We start from the raw sequence: 19,302 nt of genomic DNA, 5'->3' as shown, positions 1-19,302 counted from the left end.
AAGGGGCCTCAGACAACATTTAGGGCAATTCCTCATTTTTCAGGCTTAGTTGCCAGGCGACTTAGTTGATTGGCTGGAAATAATCCAGGTAGGAAGCGTCAAAGGTAAGATTTGAACCCAGACCCTGTGCCCTTTCTACAGTGCCGTGGTCTGCTGTGTTATTCATGAGCTTCTAACATTGGACTAAAGCCTAAAGGAGGCTGCATGTGTTGAAAGGTTTTGAAGCACCTACATGAGTTTCTTCATCTTCTCATAGATTATGCTTTTGTTCCCTCGGTGTGTAAAGAACAAATAGTTAATTGGTAGTCAGATAACCATACTCCTGGGACAAATCACATTTACAAAACAGGACTGTGGCATGTTGGGCCAGGACCAAGAGCCTGTTGGGCCTGAAGGGACAGAACCACCAAGGAAAGTGGGATCGGGAAGGGCGGCCCCACAGGCCGGGTCTGGCCTACGCCATCTGGGATGTTGGGCCTGCTTGGGGCCTATGCTCCTGTGCGTGTCAGGCTGGAGGGTCCAGGCAGACGGTCAAGGTGAGGCCACCCAAAACAAGGACGTCAGAGGGCTGGAGTGAACAGAGAAGGGTGGAATAAAGGAGAGGGTCAGTGCCGTTCAGACAATCTTGTCTTCAAGATGTGTAGCTCTCTGCGGCTCCCTTGTGTGTGTCTGGGGGAGGGCCTGTGGACTGATGGGCCCCAGGTTCTGGGGACTGATAGAGGAATTCTCTACTAGGCTCATGCTTGAGAGGGCAGTTACCCCTTCCGCATTGCGGCTTTCCCCATCTTGGTTCCAATAGATCATGGGGAGATGTAAGAAATTAAATGGGAATTTGGGTGGAGTTTCGTGGAAACAGATGACATGTGAAGGCCAGCAGATGACACAGAAGTTTAGAAACTCAGAAATACATAAAATAGATGTATAGTATTGTATCATATCAACATGCTTCACCTTTTAATACCATAACAATCCAGACTTCTCGAAGGGAGGGCCCAAAACTTTTACACAGATTTGTCCATATTGTGGGGCACCAGGCCCCTAGTGCCCGAGTGTGGAAGGGATTACTGTCATAAGCCCATCCTTGAGAGCAGAGTAAGAACCTATGTGGGAGAGCTCTGCTCCATCCTCTCTGAATGAGCTGGGCAGTCTGCCCCTCCCTGGGGACCCTGCTAATGCTGGCTCTCTGATCTTCTGTATAGGGAGGGCTGCCGCATCATGGGGGTTGAGGTGGGGGGTGGGCTTGACTCACCCAGACCGTTGCTGCCTCCTGTCTCTCCTCTCGCACAGTGACAGACTTTATCATTGGAAAGGACTTGAAAGAAGAGCTATGCTCACACAAATGCTTTTCCCCACCTGGCTGGCTGCCATAACCTTCTCTATCTGCCCATTAGAATGGGACGTCCCAGAGAATTGAATAAATGCTTTATTCATTCATTTCTTCCTGAAAAGACATGGAAATCAAATTTGGATTGGCTTGACCCTGTTTTAAATGCACCAGAGGAGGTCAGATTTTGTTGTTGATTTGTGTGTGTCTGTTACTTAAAGAGACTTACGCCTATACCTTCTGTAAACCCAAGACTCACTGCATGGACTGAATATTCATCTCCTGATTTACCTAATATTTGTATATCAGGCTTTTGAGAAACTGAGCCACACCTGCTCTAGAAAATGAGCCAATCTAATATGGAGATGTTTTGCAGAACTTTCCATGTATCATGGGGAGCACATTTCATGTCTTCTCAATGGGTGAAGGGAAGGAGAGATTTTGGAACTGAAAACAAAAATTAAAAGGCAACAGAAAATGAGCCGATGGTCAGAGCAGCTGTCTGCTTGGCTGCAGCACTCCTTCCCCTTCCTACTCAGGGATTCTACACAGGTGTTGGTGGGGAGGTTGCCAGCCAGCCAGCCAAGAACTCCAGCTATTTTGATAACTTAAGTTGACTTTCTTGTTGAACAAACTGATTACACAAGCGGACAACTTGCCTTCTCTTACAGATGGCCTCTGCACCGCCTTCTCCACTAGAAAGGCCGTTTTCTGAAATAGGTCACTCTTCTCCAGCCTGCATCCTGCCCCGGCCTTGCCCCGCCAGATTCCAAAGGCCTCTTCCCTGTCCCTGGCTCAGGACAGTCACTAATGACGGGCAGGAGACCCACTCAAGACTTTCTCAAAGCTACCAGTTAGGGTTGTAATTCTGAGGTGTGTCAGTCAACATGGGAGACAGAAGGAGCCAAGTAAACCTTGATGGAAATCAATGTTTGAGTCGAACAGAATGCTCCTGTCAGTCCCTGAATGGAGTGTCTGTGACCGGCAGCTCATCTTCCCCGAGGAGCTGGGGCATCTTTCTTCCGGGAGACAACCAGGAAGATGTCTGTGACCACCAGCTGCTTTAATGGCTCTTGGGTGGCTCACTCCCTGCCTCCAAGGGTCACACAGTCTTATCTGTTCATGCCAAGTTGTCACGGCTGGACCTGTGTGTCCAATCCAGGCCTGTGCGTGCGCGTGCGCATATGTGTGTGTGTGTGACACAGAATTAGATTTTCAAAATCGTTCTCAAGGTCAGAATATAGGAAGTCAGGATCTAGAGCTAATGGAAAGGAAGACCCACCCCTCCCCAGCACCCTCAAAGTAGCTCCTTATCCTGGGTAAGAAGGATCTGGGGGTGCAATTTGGTTCTTGAAGAAAAACAAAGATATGATCAGGAACCCCCAGAGGCTTTGAGGACCATAAATAAGCACAAGGAGTTTTGCTGAGCATCCCAGACTCGGATGCCTGCCAGTCCCTAGAGCTAAGCTCTTGTCCCCTCCAATTCATGTATCTTCCTTTCTTCCTTGTTCCTGGCTATCTGAGCAGACCATAGGGCCATTCCACCATTCCTGGGCTCTTGCCCTTGGCCTTCCCCTCCTCCCCTTCTCCTTCCCTCTTCTTCCCCTCCTCCTTTTCCTCCTCCCCCTCCCCCCCACCCTTCCCTGTCTTCCTCTTCTTTTCTCTTACTCAGCCTGTCCATCCCAGAGGCTGGCACCCAGTGGGCATTCAGTGGCTTTTAGTCTATCAAAGGAAGACTTGATTATTCCCAGCTTCTGGATCTGACTCATTCCCTGATCCTTAGCCTGGAGAGGTGGGAATGCTCAATTAAGGGAGGGGGAAGGCTGCTGTGGCTCTCCAAGATTAATGTACAAATTCATCTACCTTCCCTCTCCCCTTCACAAGAGATAACTAAGGCCGTTTATTGACAAAGCTCTGCAGGGCTCCAGCCCCAGCTGCCTTTCTTCAGGTTTACGTGCAGCAGTTGGCTCAAGCTCTTGACTGGATCTCTCCCTTGCCCTTTGCCCTTGTCACCAATTCTCCAGTGACCCCATCACAGCTCTTGGGAATTATGGCCTGTGTCCTAAGACTGCACCCGGTGCCATCTTAGCACATATCAGGTGCCCAACTCAAGCGTGTTGAGCTGACTATTGAAGGCACACAGCCCAGCACACCCTCGTGACTTTTGGGAAGCCTTCAAAATTAGCTAAGGAGGCCATAGTGGGAGGAGGGGGAGTTGTCCTGAAGTGTCTCCTTCCCCCCCAGGTAATCTTTGCTCCCCCCTCGCCAACCACAGTCAGCATCCAAGGCAAGGGGCATTCCTGATTCCTGTCTCTTCTCTCTCTCTCTCTCTCTCTCTCCCTCCCTCCGTCCCTCTCCCTCTCTCACTGGCTCTTCTCTCTCTCTCCCTCTCTGTCTCTGTCTCTATCTCTCCTCCTCACCTCCCCCTCCCGTCTCTTCTCTCTCTCTGTCCCTCCCTCCTTCCCTCTTTGCCTCTCTCCTCCCTCCCTCCTCCACCTCACTGTCTCTTTTCTCTCTCTCTCTGTCTCTCCCTCCCTCCTTCTCTGCCTCTCTCCTCCCTCCCTCCCCCCTCACTGTCTCTTCTCTCTCTCTGTCTCTCCCTCCCCCTCTCTCACTGGCTCTTCTCTCTGTCTCTGTCTCTATCTCTCTTCCCTCCCTCTCTGCGTTCTGTGTGCTGATTGTTGTTGGTTTTACACCCCCACGGCAGCTGCTACCAAGATTGTTGAAACTGTCTCTCTCCTTCTCCCTCCCTCCCCCTCTCTTGCTGGCTCTTCTCTGTCTCTCTGCCTGTCTGTCTGTCTCTCTCTCTCTGTGTCTCTGTCTCTCTCTCTGTCTCTCTCTCTCCCTCCCTCCCTGCCTGCCTGTCCCTCTATTTCTCTCCCTCCCTCCCTCTCTCTCGGTCTGTCTCTCTCCTTTCCCCTCCTCTCCCCCCCTTCTCTATCAGGCTCTCCCCACCAATCTCTCCATCTTCCCACCTCTGTCATCTGTCTGGGTCTTCAGCTTTCCCAGTTTTGACCTGGGACTGTCTGGCTTTGTCCAACACTTGGTCTCTCTGCCTCTCCTCACCAATTTCTAACTCTTTGTCTCTCCCTGTCTCTCCAGCCCTCTGGAATCCTTGCCCCTCTATTTCCAGCTGTCTTTCCTTACCTTCATTTTTCCTTCAAGGATGCTGCCCTCCCTACTGGCCCACAGCTCCCTCACTCCGTTAAAAGTCCCTGCTCCCCTGGCCCACCCCTCAAGTATTTTCTTCTGTCCTTCCACTTCTCCACAAACTCCTGGACAAAACCACTTCCGTTCTTCGCCCCGCTGGCCTCACCACCCACTCCTTTCTTGACCTCTTACAACCTGCGTCCCTCACCCCCCAACCTTCCTCTCTGAGGTCATCAGCGATCTCTGGGTAGCTCAGCCAAGTCAGCCTCTTCTCATTCCTCATCCTGGTCTCCCCGCAACTTCTGATCCTGGAGTTTATCCCCTGCCCTTCTGGGGTTCTCCGGTTCTCCCCCTTCCTGTTCCCCTTCCTGTGTGATCCCTCCTCAGTCTTCTGCTGACGATGGGCATTTCCCAGGGCTCTAGCCCGAGCCCTCAGCTTCCCGAGTGAGCCATGCATCCGTCCATGCATCAGTCCATCCATCCATCCGTCCACCCATCCGTGCATCCATCCATGCATGCATCCATCTATGGTCTCTGGGCTCAGCACTCCCGGGGGACTCTGCCCCTCATCCTGTAGCACAGAATGGGGGGGGGTCCTTTGGCTTGGTGTCCCCCGTGAGCAGCGGGTGCAAGCTTTTTGTTGAGACCTCTGGTTACACTGGTGTGTGGTATTCCCGGCGAGGAAACTGCCTCCACCACCGTGGACGCTCCCGTGGTGCGGCTGGAGGTGCCCGGGAAGCTCCTGGGCGGTGCGCGCTTCCCGAGGCTTTCCTCGGACCCCCCTCGGGGAGTGGGCAATAAGAGGAGGAGGGATGGCGTCGGGCTGCCTGGGATTCCCCCCGCCCCCTCCTATTAAATGCTCCTTTACTCTGCGTCTTCGCATAGGCACGAGGACCAGCCCAGCATTCGGGCTCAGGCAGCTCCTGAACCCAGGTCCGCAGCCTGCCGAGCGGGGGGCGGGGCACTAGGGCGCCTCGGGCCTGGCCCAGGTTAGTTTCTCCTCCCTCCCTCCTTCGGTAGGCGGGGCCTGTCCTGGATGAACCAATGGCTTTTCGGTATCCCTCTGAGGCCCCGCCTTCCTCGGGTCCGGGGCGGGGCGAACACAGTCAGTCAGGTCCGGGCGTACCACAGTCGGAGAGGAGGCGGGGGAGGCATTGGGCGGCTGCGCGGGAGGAGGGGCCGCTCCCTCCCGGGGATCGGTGAAAGAAGCCCCCGCGCCGCTCTCGCGTGGTGCGGTCCGGGGCGGGGCCTCGGGGCGGGGCCTCGGGGCGGGGCCTCGGGGCGGGGCCTCGGGGCGGGGCCTCGGGGCGGGGCCTCGGGGCCGCCATAAGGGGCAGACCGGGGTGCGTGTGGGGCCCGCGAGGAGGTCGGGCAGTGGCGCGAGGAAGGGCGGAGGGACTGAAGGGCCGACGGCGGCTGCGGCGCGAGCATGCGGGTCCCCGAGCGCTTCTCCTGCGCACTCCTGGCGGCGGCGGCGGCCATGGCCACGGCCTGCGTGCTGGCCCAGCGAGCGTACCCGGTGAGGCCCGCGCCGCGGGGGGGAGGGGCGGGGAGCGGAGGGGGCTGGGGGAGGCCGGGGGCTCCTTGGGCTTGACCCAGGGGTCGCCCCCTCCCCCCACCGCTGCTGCTCTCGGGGTGGTTAGTGGGGGGGGCCAGTCCTTTGACCTTCGGGGGCTCGGGGCAGCGAGGGCAGCGGCCACTGATGCTCCGGACCGCACCCCTCCCTGCTGATCACCAGGACAGCCCCCCCAGGGGCACCCACCCATCCCCCGCCGGGGACACCCCCCCTTCCCCCGGAGAATTCCTCTCTGGACCCCACTGGCCGTCCGGGCAGAGCGGGAGACCCGACCCAGAGCCGGGCTTGGATGCTGGACTTCCGTGGCCTTTGTGGGTTTGGGGCTGGGGGAGTGGCGGGGGTCCCCGGAGCTGTCCGTGGTCCTGGCGCGGCCGTCCTCCCCCGGGGCAGGGGCCGACGTGGGCTCAGAACGAACAGTCCCAGACCCCGGGGTCTTCCTCAGCGCCGGGACTTGTTGTAGGAACAAGCCCAGCCCGGCAGCTGGTCTCCTTGGTGCATTGAAAGTCAGGGTCCTGGGCTGCAGGAAAGGTTGAGCCCCTGTGGGAGGAGGAGGGGTCCGATGCGCCCCCAGGAGAAGGACCCTCCGGGGCTGATGGGAAACAGGTGAGGAGGGCTTTGGAACACTGACTTTCCGGGAGCGGCTCAGGTCCCGCCTCCCCTACTGCACACCTGTTTGACTTTGGCCTGGTCACTTCTCTGGACGCTCCTCTGCAGAAGGAGGGGTTGGACCAGGCGCCTGTGATCTTACTAGCTTGGAGTTTCCCGGTGGTTCTGTGGTCTCCTGGGTGGATGGGTGGATGGGAGCCCTTCCTTCCTGCCCTGGCTCAGGTCACAACCCAGCGTGTCCTCCTGCCCATCGCGGTCTGCTGGGGCGTCCTTTAAGTGACTTCGCCATTCCTGCAGCCCTGGCCTTGCTCCCGGGGACGCTGGTCCTTGTAATTCGCTTCTCTTCCTCTTGTTGCTCCCCAGCACCCATTACCCGCTGGACATTTTCACCCGGAAGTCCCGAGGGCATCAAGCTCAGCCTGTCCAAAGCAGACATCAGCACCTCTCCCGCCAGACCCTAACCTCTTGCTAACCTCCCTGCCTCATTCTTGTTCTCAACCTCAGTCATCCTGAACCTTGCACTTTCCTCACCCCACCTAGCAACTGATCAGCAGACTTTTATTAAATGCCCGCCGTGTGCCAGGCACTGTGCTGGGCTTAAAGACCAGAATGAGACAGAGGCTTGTATTCTAATAGGGGCGACACCTTCGTACATATGTGACTAGTATGGATGCGTGTGGACACACACACACACACACACTGGTGGCCTGGGGAGATAGAGATCTGATAGCCACCTCCAGGAGTGACTCCAGTTTTCATCTTTGCAGAATGTAGGGGGAGGGCCGTACCAGCCCAGCCAGCACCCTGATGGCAGAGGGCACACAGGATACAGGACAGCCACTCCTGGGCATTCCGTCTTTTAATCTTTCAATGAGAGGAGTATTTATTGGACGGGAATGATCTTTCTCTGCCGTACCTCTAGGAGCTCTGGGCAAGGGGTTCCAGAAGAGACTCAGAATCAAGGCTACTTTCCCTGGTCGCTCTCACAGAGAGCCCAGGCTGGTTACACCGTAGACATACCAAGAGCCTCTCGATGACACTCCTTTGCAAACAAGTCAGGGAGGTTCTGCAGAGGAGTGAAGACGAAGGACTAGACCAGAGTGGAATGAGCTGGCTGCCCTGTGTCTGGGGCTCCAGCGAGCTCTCCTCGGCAGTCCCCATCTGCAGGCCCAGCTCTGCATTAGCTCACACACAGAGACCCCGTGCTGGGACGTCACCTTGTTTGACACACACACGCTGGTCTAGTTCTGGGGTCCCTGGCATCAGCCATGCTCCTCTCTCATGGATCCGTATAATGTCTTGGTTTTTGTTTTTGATAAAGAAGTGGGTCAGTTATTGGTGACAGGCCTTCATGCGTCCAGATTTTAGAGGGAAGGAGCCAAGCTGTCCTCCCTTTGAGAACAGTCAGGGAAAGTGGCATTTGTTCTGAACTCACTATGGGGCTTCTAAACGTTTGATATGTGGTAGATGGTACAGGCTGACCAGCAGGATGATGACAGATTGGTTGGTCTGCACCGGGACTGGCACCAGCGGCGGGTTAGCTCTCGGTTGGTGCTCTAGGGGTAGTTTCTATACCCTAGGAGAATGCAGCAGCAGCAGGCAAGGTCGCTTTCAGGATATCAGGCTAGAACCCTGGCTGCCTAGTCCACATGAAATGCCTGCTGTCTGGGTCTCCATCACAGGAAACAGCTGTTGTGCAGCACATTTCATGGGGGCCCGAAAGTGGCTATAATCCTGAAATTGATGACTGATTGATCGGGGTCCAAGGCTTTGATGAGATCTCTGAAACAGCTCATTCCTGGGCCTCCTCTGCTGTCCACAGGCCCCAGGCCCTCAGCAGCTGCTTGTCAGGGTCTGTGCTGGGTAATGAGGTATAAGGACAAAATGAACAGCCTCTGCCCTCAAGGGCCTTACCTTTTTTTCTTTTTGTAACTAGAAACAACATATTCACATATAAGTTAATACAAGGTAATTGGGGGAGGGGGGAAGAAGGTAGTAGCATCTGGGGCACCAAGGCCAGAAGGCCTCCTGTAGGAGCTGGTGCTAGAGCTGGCCTCCTCATGTGAGTGCCCTGGTCATTAGGTCTTGGGTGCCTGCCCCTTCTGAGGAAGGACACTTAGAGGCCCCCAGCCTGTCCCACAGTGGGGAAAGGCTTAGAACTCTGGCAGAAGGGCACAGTCTCTGGAGGCATTGACAGTGGTTTGGACCAGGTGTCTGCTATCTGATGCGTAAGGTCCAGGTGGGCTCTCTCTTACCAGTCCTTGGTCCTCAGGCTATGCGCTTCAGCCAGGGTGGATTTCTGGAGTGTCCTGTGAGGATCCTGAACACAAAATACATTTCCAGCCTGGTGAACCCTCCCAGGGCTCGTCCTCTGCCATCACCTTTGAAAACCCAGGGTCATCTCTGTAGCACATTAAGGTGTCAAAGGGGGACTTTGTGGGGAAGAAGGACATCCCAACCAGCCTGCACTTTAAGCTGGAGCCCTCCAAGGAGGGGACTCACTCCTTCCTGTCATCTCCACCTAAGCCATCACTTATGCCCCCCCTGCCCCTTGCTCTACCGTTTGGGGCCAAAAAGACCAGTCTGCTCCCTTTTCCCTATGATCATCACCTTTCAGATGCTCAGACAACTGTGCTGCTCCTTCCAGGTCTTCTCTGTTCCAGGCTGAACATCCCTGGCCCTAGTGTGGCATGTTCTCTAGTCTTTACCCTCTCCTGACACGCCGGCTTGTCTGTCTCTCCTGAAATGTGGCTCCCAGAATCGAACCCAGGAGTCCATATGTGGCCACCCCAGGGCCAAGGACAGCTGGAGCATCCGCTCCCCTTCAGTGGGAGCCTCTTTGCTGGCTGTCTCAATTTGTGGATACCTCTAATACTCTGGTTGTTTTTTATGCGAACTGTTGTCTCACCGTGGCTCTGCCATCTTGGTTTGTAGAGGCTCTTGGGCTCCAAGTGGAGCATCGCGCCCACAGCTGAGCCATCTTTTGGGTCCTAGCCCATCTCCAAACTTATGCCACCTGCAGATTTGATAAGCCTGCCATTCATGCCTTTGTTCATGCCATTGGATAAAATGTCGGCCAGTCTCAGTCAGGACTTCACTGGAGACCTCTTTCCAGGTGGACATCCACCCATTATTGACGACTTTGAGTCTTCCTCTCACTTTCAGATCCATCCCTCTGATTCAGTTGGACTCTTAAGCCGCTCACACGGCCCTGTTTTATGCACAAGCAGAGCCCAGCTGTCATCGTCAGATGCCTTGCTGAAGTTAAAGACCCTTGTTAGGCCTACAGTATTCCCTAGTCCTACCAGTCCAGTTACCACATAAAAAAACAGGCCATCTGCCTGGAAGCCATGCTGGCTCTTGGTGGTGTGGGCCAGCAAGGTCACACAGCCACAAAGGTCAAGCTCGTCGGTCTCTCAGATTTCCAGACTCTAATTTCCTCCTCAGTACTTCCCGCTCTTCTCCACAATGTTTGAAGAATCGCAGATGGCGGCTCAGACCGTGACTGCCTGTTCTTTCCACTTGAGGGTGTAGTTCATCTGGTCCCAGTGAGTTGAACCCACTGGGGTCCGCTAAATGGTTTCCCAAGTTATTTTGGGATCTACCTGCTGTTAGCCCGGGCAGCTAGGTGCTGCAGCAGATAGAGTGCCGGGCCTGGAGTCAAGAAGGCTCCTCCTCCTGAGTCCAATTCTAGCCTCAGACACTTCTTAGATATGTGACCCTGGGCAAATCACTTCACCCTGTTTGCCTCAGTTTCCTCATCTGTCAAATGAGCCGGAGAAGGGGATAGCAGACCGCTTCAGTATCTTCACCAAGAAAACCCCAAATGAGGGCACAGATTGAAACGACTGAAGCACAGCCCTGTTGGCCAGGTCCCAGGTCGTCCTTGAAAGAGAAACGAAAGCCCCTTGGATTAGCATTCTCCACAGCCCTCATCGCTGCCCCATCCACCCATCCCTGCCCACTTGTCCAAGGCTCCAGGAACGCCCCCAGAACCTCCTCCTCGGGCTCTAATGAGCCCTCTGCCTTCCGTCCCCCCACACAGAGGGGGATGGGATCTGAGCCCCCAAAAGGAAAAGACTGTGTCCTGGGGATCTGGACCCTCTTATCCCTGGTTTGCCTCTTTCCACATTCGAGTCACACCATAGATGAGCTGCTTGCCCTTCTCCCTTCGCCCATTTCTTCTCTGTCAGCCCAGGTCAGTCTCCCTTCTCCTGGCCACTCCCTGTTTCCTTTATGGCCGGTCACACACAGATGACTTGTCGGCCACCCTGTACAGAGCAGAGAGCGTACTCTGGCTGTCACCCGTAGGGACGAAGGCCTCCGTTGGTACATGATCCTTCTTAACCAAGTTTGCCCTTGGTTTCAGAAACACCGGGTCATGTCCTTCCGTGCTCCTGTCGAGGCAGTCCTTGGCATGCCCACCCTTGACATCTGCTAACAGGAATCAGCATTTCTAGAGCTGTGGAAGGTCTGCAGACACCACAGATATTATCTCTTCCCTCTCACAGCTGTGCCGGGAGGGAGGCGTCCTTATTACCAACCACCCCCGTCTTGCAAATGGGAGACTGAGGCAGGCCGAGGCCGGGTGATGTGTGCACTCACATAGGCTAGGAGTGTCTGAGGCAGGATCTGAACTCTGATGTTTCTGCCTCTGTCTACTGAGCTTCCTCGCACTGCTTTGTCTCTGCCAGGGCTCTGGACAGTGTCTCTCTCCCCATCTGTGGAGGGCAGCCTGTCTCCTCACACTACCAGCTCTTACTGGTACTGGGGGCATTAACGTCCAGCCATGGTCTGAGGGTGTTGTGGACAGTGTCTCCCACAGTGGCTGGGCCCTCCTTCCATTCGTGTAGGCTGGCTCCTCGTGGGCTCCTGGCCTTGTCTTCCCTTCCCCTCCCTGTGGAAAGCCCCTGGATGAGATGATGTTGGGGGTGAGCGTGCTTTTTCTGACCCTTCTCTGTGCTTTCTGTGTGAGCTTGGAAGAGGCCCCTCAGCCCGTGGCCACCCTGGAGTGTCTGGAGTGTTCGTTGATCTGGTAACTGGCTGATGTCCAAGTGTCCAGTTTAAAGGGTACTTTGGAACCTCAAAGTCATTGAGCCTGCCGGCATTGCAGCTGGACATCTGGCCTTCAGCAGCACCCAGAAAGTAATGAGGCCAAGCCCTGGAGCTTCCCACCTCCGCACCTTGATTCTCTCAGATCCTCAGCCCTTCCTTTCTCTGTTGTGTACCTAGTTCCCTTTTAAAGGCTCAGTCAGAGCATAGAATTGCAGGAAGCCCCAGACTCCCCTGATTCCCTCTGCCATACCCCTGGCCCTCCAGACTCCGCCTGAAGACTTGTGGCACCAAGGGCAGCTCAGATCGTCCCAGGGTCAGATGCACCTTTAAGTGATGTGATCCTTGGAGCTCTGGGCAGGATTGTACAGGAGAGTGGCGTCTTTGTGTCTTGTCCTTTGCCCTGCTCTGGTGATTGTTAAGGCCGCACCCTGGCCTGCCTGGCCAGCACTTAGGGTTTACTGTTGGTTGTAGGAAAAAGAGGCTAAGCCCTACTGGAGGTTTTAATCCTTCCCTGTGGGGATGGGAGCCATGAGATGTGTCCCAGGAGGCCAAGTAGGTATTTGGTGGTCTCTGCCTTCCACTCCAGCTTTTAATCTGCCCAGTTTTGCTAAAAACCCTCCAGAGATAATTTGGGAAGACGATTCCATTCTGGCTACTCTAGAGGAACAGAAAACCAGAATAGCAAGCAGTGCTTTCTGGTCACCACTGAGTGGCCTTTCACATTCCTTAGCCCGTGGGAGGAGGCAGCATGATCCAGGGGCCAGTGGGCTGAGCTTGAACATCTGGAACCTGGGTTCTAATCCAGCCTCTGACACTTTGTTTGACCTTGGGCAAGGAGACAGGGAAATGAGGGAGGACTCCAAGGCCCTTCCTGCTGTAAGCCCTGGGGCCCTGGGCATCACCTGGCAGAGTGAAGCAGGGGCAGGCAGGGCCTTGGGGGACAGTGAGTTGTTTGGGATGCCCTGGAACCCTGGGGAGTCACAAAGCTTGGTGCCTGGGAGTCCCTGGTAGCTGTTGTGGGGCTGATCGTGGCAAGAGAGAGCCTCACCTCACCGACCCTCAGTTTCCTCACCTGTAAAATGAGGCAAAACTATTTTCAGCTCTTCCTTGCATGGTTTTAAGGAAGGAAGCACTTTGTAAACTGTGATGCATAAATGTGTGCGATTTGGGGATCGGTTCTCTCCTGCCTTCGGAGCTGCATGTTTGCCAAGTGTTCTTTGGTTTCTATCGCCCATCCCCCTGACCCCCACCCTGCCAAAGAGAAGAAGTAAGGCGTGTGGTGGTGTTCAGTCATTTTTCAGTCACGTCTGACTCTCCATGACCCCATTTGGTGGTTTTCTTGGCAGAGACACTGGAGTGCTTTGTCATTTCCTTCTCCAGCTCATTTTACAGATAAGGAAACTGAGGCAAACAGGGTTAAGTGACTTGCCCAGGGTCACACACCTAGTAAGTATCTGAGGCCAGACTCTGAGGTGAGGCCTCCTGTCTCCAGGCCCAGTGCTCTACCCCCTGCGCCACCTCGCTGCCCCTAAGGAATGTATAATTACTCTTCTTTCCACACATCCTTCTCCTTCTCTTCAAGGCTCTGACCTTTCCCTCAGCTAGAACCCTGACTGGAGCTCTTCCTCCACCCCTAGCCTTTCCCCTCAGCAGCATGACCCCTTCTAACAGGCTGTGGCCCTGGGGTCCTAGCCAGGCCTTCCCTGTTGCCCTCTGGGCAGCCGCCACTTTCAATCTTAGGTTCCCCTGGCCAGTTAAAGGCCGGGCTGCAAGTTCTTGGGGCAGTTTGGAGATCCCACCCCATGAGTCAAGTGCTTGGGCCAAGATAAAAATCATTATGAAAACACAGTTAGCAGAGGGCCGCCCTTTATACACTGGGTATCTATCGAGTTGAACCAGCAGCCCCTCCCTCTGTGCCTCTAAGGAGGGAGGTGTGGAAGGTGGGGCAGCCCCCCACACTCACACACAAGCCTGGACGTGTGTCTGGGGGAGCACTTTGGGGATGAGTTTGGGCCCTAGGCTAGATGGCTGAAGTAGGAGTGGACTGAATGAGCCTGGCATTGAGGGACTGAGAGACAGTGGGTCAGGAGGGTGGCCTGTGTGGATGTGGACACCGTCTGGGGTTTTCTTGGCAAAGACACTGGAGCAGTTTGCCACTCCTTCTCCAGCCCATTGAAGCAAACAGGGTTAAATGACCTGCCCAGGGTCACCCAGTTAATGAGTGCCTGAGGTCAGATTTGAACCCACGAAGAGGAGTCTTCCTGAGTCCAGGCCTGGTGCTCTGTCTGGTACAGCACCACCTCATCTGGGTGGAGGGCCATTTACTATGGTTAAGGACTTCCCCTTTGCTCCTGGGCTGGTGGCTGTGCTAAGAACCTAATCTTCCTCTGGGAACCATTGAAGCACTTTCTTCCTTTTCGAGCGCTGATTGCTCCTCTGTGCCCCGCTCCCAGAACACAACCCAAGGTCTTCTCCAGACCCAGGACTGTCCACGTAAACGTACAGGGCAGAACGTGGTGGAGTCTACAATAATCCTCAAGAATTTCAAAGGGTCTTCTGAGATTGCCTTTATCAGCAGCCCCTTTGTGGGTCTCATTCTGAGTCAGAGGGGACCCACCAGAGGAGAAAAGTCCTAGACTTGAGACCAGCCTCAGTTGTCATCTGTCAAATTGGGCTAACATGGCTTGGAGTCCTTAGTAGCTCACAGACCTTCATCTGGAGGGCATGAAAGTCGCTCGCCAGCCTTCAAACAAACGTGCTGTAGTGCCTGGAAGAGCAGAGGGGCTTCCTCATGCAGGTTATGAGAATCCTTGGCCAAAGAGGTCTGAGAGGGAATTTGAACCTGACTCCCAGTCCCCCGGCCACCACAGCCTTCTGGAGCTGGAGAGGTGATGGAAAGGCCTGAGCTCTCAGGTCAGTCCAGTTAGAGAGATTAAAAGTACTTGGTCCTCTTGTACTGCCTCATATAGGAAGGCAGGTGGGCCAGGTGGGCTTCCCTTGTTGTAGGGAGGAGCTGTCCTCTAGACCAGGGACTTGGGAGAACCAGCCTCCACTTCGGGCCACCTCTGTCACCTCCGGGCTCTGATTCCTGCTGGGCCTACCCAGAGGGAGGGCAACTTTCACTACTGGAGAGTTCCCTAGGCCGGTAAATACAGGTCCAACAAGAGCGGTCCCCCTAAGAAACTCAGTCATGGGGAATGTTGCTTTTGGCCGGCAGCTGGCCATTATACTTCTGTTTCCTGGTTGGCTCCACCCAGCTGGGGAAGGTGGGGAGGGGATGTTCTGACCTCTTGTGTCTCACCGACTGAGTCACTTAAATATCTGGAATAGTGTCGTTGTTCAGTTTCTGTGACCCCCTCTGAGGTTTTCTCAGCAGAGATACTGGAGCAGTCATTTGACAGAAGAGGAAACTGAGGCAGTCAGGTTTGAGGGACCTGCCAGTCAGTGTCTGAGGCCAGGTTCGAGCCCATGAAGAGGAGTCTTCCTGACTCCAGGCCTGGTGCTCTCGCCGCTTCCCCGCTGGCTGAAATTTTATAGTGATCCTCATAACAAGCCCGGGAGATTGGTGCTAGAGTGGTCCCCATTTCACAGAGGAGGAAACTGAAGCAGCCCCGGGTCAGACGGCTAGTAAGGGAGGTGAGGTCTGAACTCGGCTCTTCCAGAGTTCTAACCCCTACACCATCCAGCTGACCTTGGTAGGAGAAGAGAAGGCCTCGCATCCTGACCAGTGCTGTCTGGCGATCTGTTCAGGGAGCCGAGGAGAGGTCTGCTCTGAGACAATGTTTCTTTTTTTTAACAGTGGACAGAAAACTGCCGAAAAGCAACGTACCCTCCTTCCGGGCCCACGTGAGTAAAGCATGCTCTTTGGGGTCTGTGGGTGGCTTCCCCCTCATGGAAGAGGGCATCAGGAATGGGCCTCGCAGGCAGGAGGACTGGGCTTCCCAGACCTCCTCAGACACTTTTTGAGCCATGAGCAATCCCCTCTTCTGTCCAGCAAGGGGAGTGGGCTCCAGTGCCTCCGAGAGGTCCATTTCAGGCTCCAAATGTCAGATCCTGCGAGTCTTGTGTCCCAGGGATCTTAGGGAAAGAAGAAGACGTTAGCACGCTTGAGAGTCGGCGCCGTTTGGCCCATTCAGAACCTGAGCCCAAGCAGAGCGCCTGATGGTGGCCACAGGAATTGCACAAAACCCACCCAGCGCTTATTTCCTGACCTGCTGGGGCACAGGGCCTGAGAGCAGTGGGGGGAGCCCCAGCTGGAGCAGAAGAAGGCCATCAGCAGTCAGTGAATTCAGCGGTGGGGGGCAGGAGAGGGCCAGGCCGCCCCCACTGGTGTCTCACACAGGTTCAGGAGCCTCATTGCTCACCTGGTCCCAGGCTTGTGGATTGTGAGCGGCAGGGTGCCCTCCCTTTCCTGAATCTCGGCATCCCCCTTGGCATACCCTTAGATCACAGGAAACCCTGGCTGTAGCTGCTGGCAGACCCTGCTGCAGCGGGAGTGGGCCAGAGTCAGCCTTCATGCCCTGCAGAGAAATTGCAAGCACCCCCTGGGCTGGCTACCATGCAAAGGGTGTCCCTCATCTTGCAGAGGGGCCTGGCACAGGACCCTAAGAGAAGGCCCAGCCTCTGGACCCCTAGCACATGATCCAGGCAGGGGAAGCCTTGGAAGAGCATGCTGTGAGGGCTGAGGGGGATCAGGGGAGACCCCTGGAGGAGGAGGACTTTTGGTGGTGAGCAGCAAGTCCCAGGCTAATATGGGATGGCCTGGTGCGCAGGCAGGCAGCCAGCTCACAGCCACCATATCCTCCCTTCCCCTCGTGTGGGCGACCTTCCCCAGCACATGCTCCTCCATGGGCTTCAACATTCTCTAAATGGTCAAACACTGACGGCTTTTTGATCAGGGGACAGTCATGACCAGGTCGGTACACAGGGAAAAGTTTACTCTTACCAGTGTGAAGGAGGGGACAGAGGGACTTAGCCCAGTGTCTGGTACTGAGGAGGCACTAAATAAAGGTTTATCGACTGACTGGAGCAAGGAGAGCAGAGGAGAGAAGACCCACCCCCCAAGTCGTGTCTGCCTGCCCAAGGATGCTGGCTTTGGAAGCAGAGCAACGGCCAAGGCAGCAGTCCTACGTCAAAACAGATTTGACCTGAGCAGGGAGGGGAGGGAGAGGCAGAGATCATACCTGCCTTCTAAACATGGGAGCCATGAACAGAAGGGCCGCAGACAGGAATGTGACGTCAGGAGGGAGGAGCAGGGCTTAGGGCTGCAGAATGAACTCGAGATTCAGGCGGAGAATCCAGGTGGGGATGCCCCATAGACAGGAGAGGGCAGGACTGGGGAGACACATAGTCGTCCCCCTTCTCTCTGGCCTCTCTCCAATGAGGTGAAGCTCTGGGAATAAAGGAGATTGCCAAGGGAGAGTGTAGAGAGGTGAGAAGAGGAGCAGTCTCAGGATCTTGTCCTCTATAATGGGGTTTTCAGGACGATTTCCCCAAACGTAGCAGTCACATGGGTCTCTGGCCTCCCTTGGAGGGGGGCAGCTCATGACCACGTTACTTCTCATCACCCTGAATTTAAGCCTGAACCAAGGGCTGTATTTAGACAGTTTCTCCTCAATTAATAACATTGCAGCCTTTCTCATTAATCAGAGTTCTTACTCCATTTCATCAAGTTACTATTATTAACATGGCCAAATTTATTAAAATAACTGAACATGCAACTTGTTAAAAGTGAAATCAGTGATAAAACAGAGGTGGCTGTGGACGATATCTTGGCTGTGACCGCCACCAGTCACCTCAAGCCCTCACTGTTAGGGCTTCTTCGTTCCTAAGAATGCTTTTGCACTGCCTTATGCATTCAGGATCACAGGGAAAGGCTCTTCATCCTCTTTAGGAAATAAAGGTTAGTTGGAACAGTTCTATCAAGAAAGAATGCCTCTCTTTCCTTGTTTTTTTTTTTTCCTGTCTTCTCTAACCTTGACCGGCTTTTCTCAAGCCACCACACCACCTTTCCAAATCAACAATTAAAACTGGCCTTTCCACAGCATTCCACTTGGTTCTTAAAGCTACAGTAACCATAGTCTTGTCAAGGGAGGCTTTTGAAATAGATGTTGGACAAATTAAGGGGTGGGGAAGAGGGTGAGAAACCAGCCATGGAGAGATAGGAGGTAAGAAAAGTGTGCTGACTTAAAGTCAAACAGAAAGGAATGAGTAACTCCTTCAAAAGCTGCAGAGGTCAGTGAGGATGAGGACTGGAGAAAAAAGTCGTCAAAGATTGGAGCTGGGAGATGGAGCCCTGCTCCTGGGGTGGAGGGTGATGAGGGGGAGAGAAGGGTCAAAGGAATCCTCCGAAGATGAGACAGATGAGGCTATTGGAAGCAGATTAGAAAGAGTGAGTGGAGAGCATTTATTAAACACCTGCTGTGTGCTAGGCACTATGGTAAGCACTGGAGATACCCAGGCCCCCAAACAATGCCTGCTCTCATGGAGTTTCCATTCTATTGGAAGGAAACTGCGCAGAAAAGTCAACACAATGGATCTAGAACGCAAGGGCAGCCATTTCCAGGGTGAGGGTCCCAGCCCCTGGGGGAAAGGGCCTGGCTGTCATGAAAGAGACATCTTTGAGCCGAGTCCTGAAGGAGGGCAGCTCTCCACAGAGGCCGGGGTGAAGGAGGGCGCATTCCAGGTGTGGGGAGTAGCCTCTACCAAGGTGTGCAGATGGGGATGGAATGTTGTATGTGGAGAAGAGCAAGTTGGTCGCATGGTAAGAATGGAGGGTACATGACAGAGGGAGGAAGGTGACAGAATGTCAGCAGGAGCCAGCCTGGCCAGGGCCTCACATGCCAAGCAACTGGGTTTGTGTTTGGTCCTAGAGGCATGAGGGAGCCCCAGGAGTTTGGGGGGCAAAGCTGTAGTATAGGAAGAGAGTGTTGGCAGCTGGGTGGGAAGCCAGTCCGACCCAGGGAAGTGGGCTTTGGCAGCGGCCACCCTCCCTGGGAGTGGAGGGAGACAGATTTGAGATGTGATGGAGCGGTGGTGTCCCTGGCACTGAGCGGCTGAGGGAGAGGGAGGAGCTGGCCGTGCCTTCACTAAGTGGTATGTTTTAGGCGTCCTGTCCTGGGCCTGCTTTGTGTCCCCATGTTCCTCATTAGGGCACAGTTGTCTTTGGACTGTGGAGTAAGGAGGGATTAAATGTGTTCCTTGTGGTCCCCATGGTGGGATGCTCCTCCTTTTGTTTGTCTGGGCTGGCCAGTGTCTGTGGTGAAGAATTCATTCCACATTTATCCTGCAGGGCAGCAGTCACTCTGGGCTGGGCTGGGTCCCCCCCCCCCCCAGGCCCTCTTCACCAAAGGCTTATCCTCACCTGGCCAGAGAGAGTGGCAGCCACCCACCACCCTTTCCATCACTTCCTCTTCCCCCATCCTCTGGCTCAGAACTGCACCTGCTTTCTTGGTCTACAAACGCCACAGTTTTGTTCAAGGGCCTGCTGGACGGCTGTCTGGTTTCCATCAAGCTGAGGGAGCAGGCAGAGGGGCTCTTCAGGCCATGTAGATTTGCAGGGAGTGGTCCAGCCCCTCTGATGGATCCTGAG

General features: G+C 54.8%; 1 protein-coding gene across 1 annotated transcript in view; it reads left to right on the top strand.

Annotated features, from left to right (window-relative positions):
* The first annotated feature begins 5,752 nt into the window (after nucleotides 1–5,752).
* The window catches only part of ASAH1 (N-acylsphingosine amidohydrolase 1), a 31,271-nt gene continuing 17,721 nt past the window's right edge, over nucleotides 5,753–19,302 (top strand). The window contains exons 1-2 of the mRNA XM_036764386.1: nucleotides 5,753–5,993; nucleotides 15,511–15,557. Of these exons, the coding sequence (XP_036620281.1) occupies nucleotides 5,904–5,993; nucleotides 15,511–15,557 (137 nt within the window). The 5' untranslated portion in view covers nucleotides 5,753–5,903. The remainder of the gene's footprint in view (nucleotides 5,994–15,510; nucleotides 15,558–19,302) is intronic.

Source organism: Trichosurus vulpecula, chromosome 6, assembly GCF_011100635.1.
Source record: "Trichosurus vulpecula isolate mTriVul1 chromosome 6, mTriVul1.pri, whole genome shotgun sequence".
NCBI classification, from domain to species: Eukaryota; Metazoa; Chordata; class Mammalia; order Diprotodontia; family Phalangeridae; genus Trichosurus; species Trichosurus vulpecula.
This window is presented reverse-complemented; position numbering and strand designations above follow the sequence as displayed.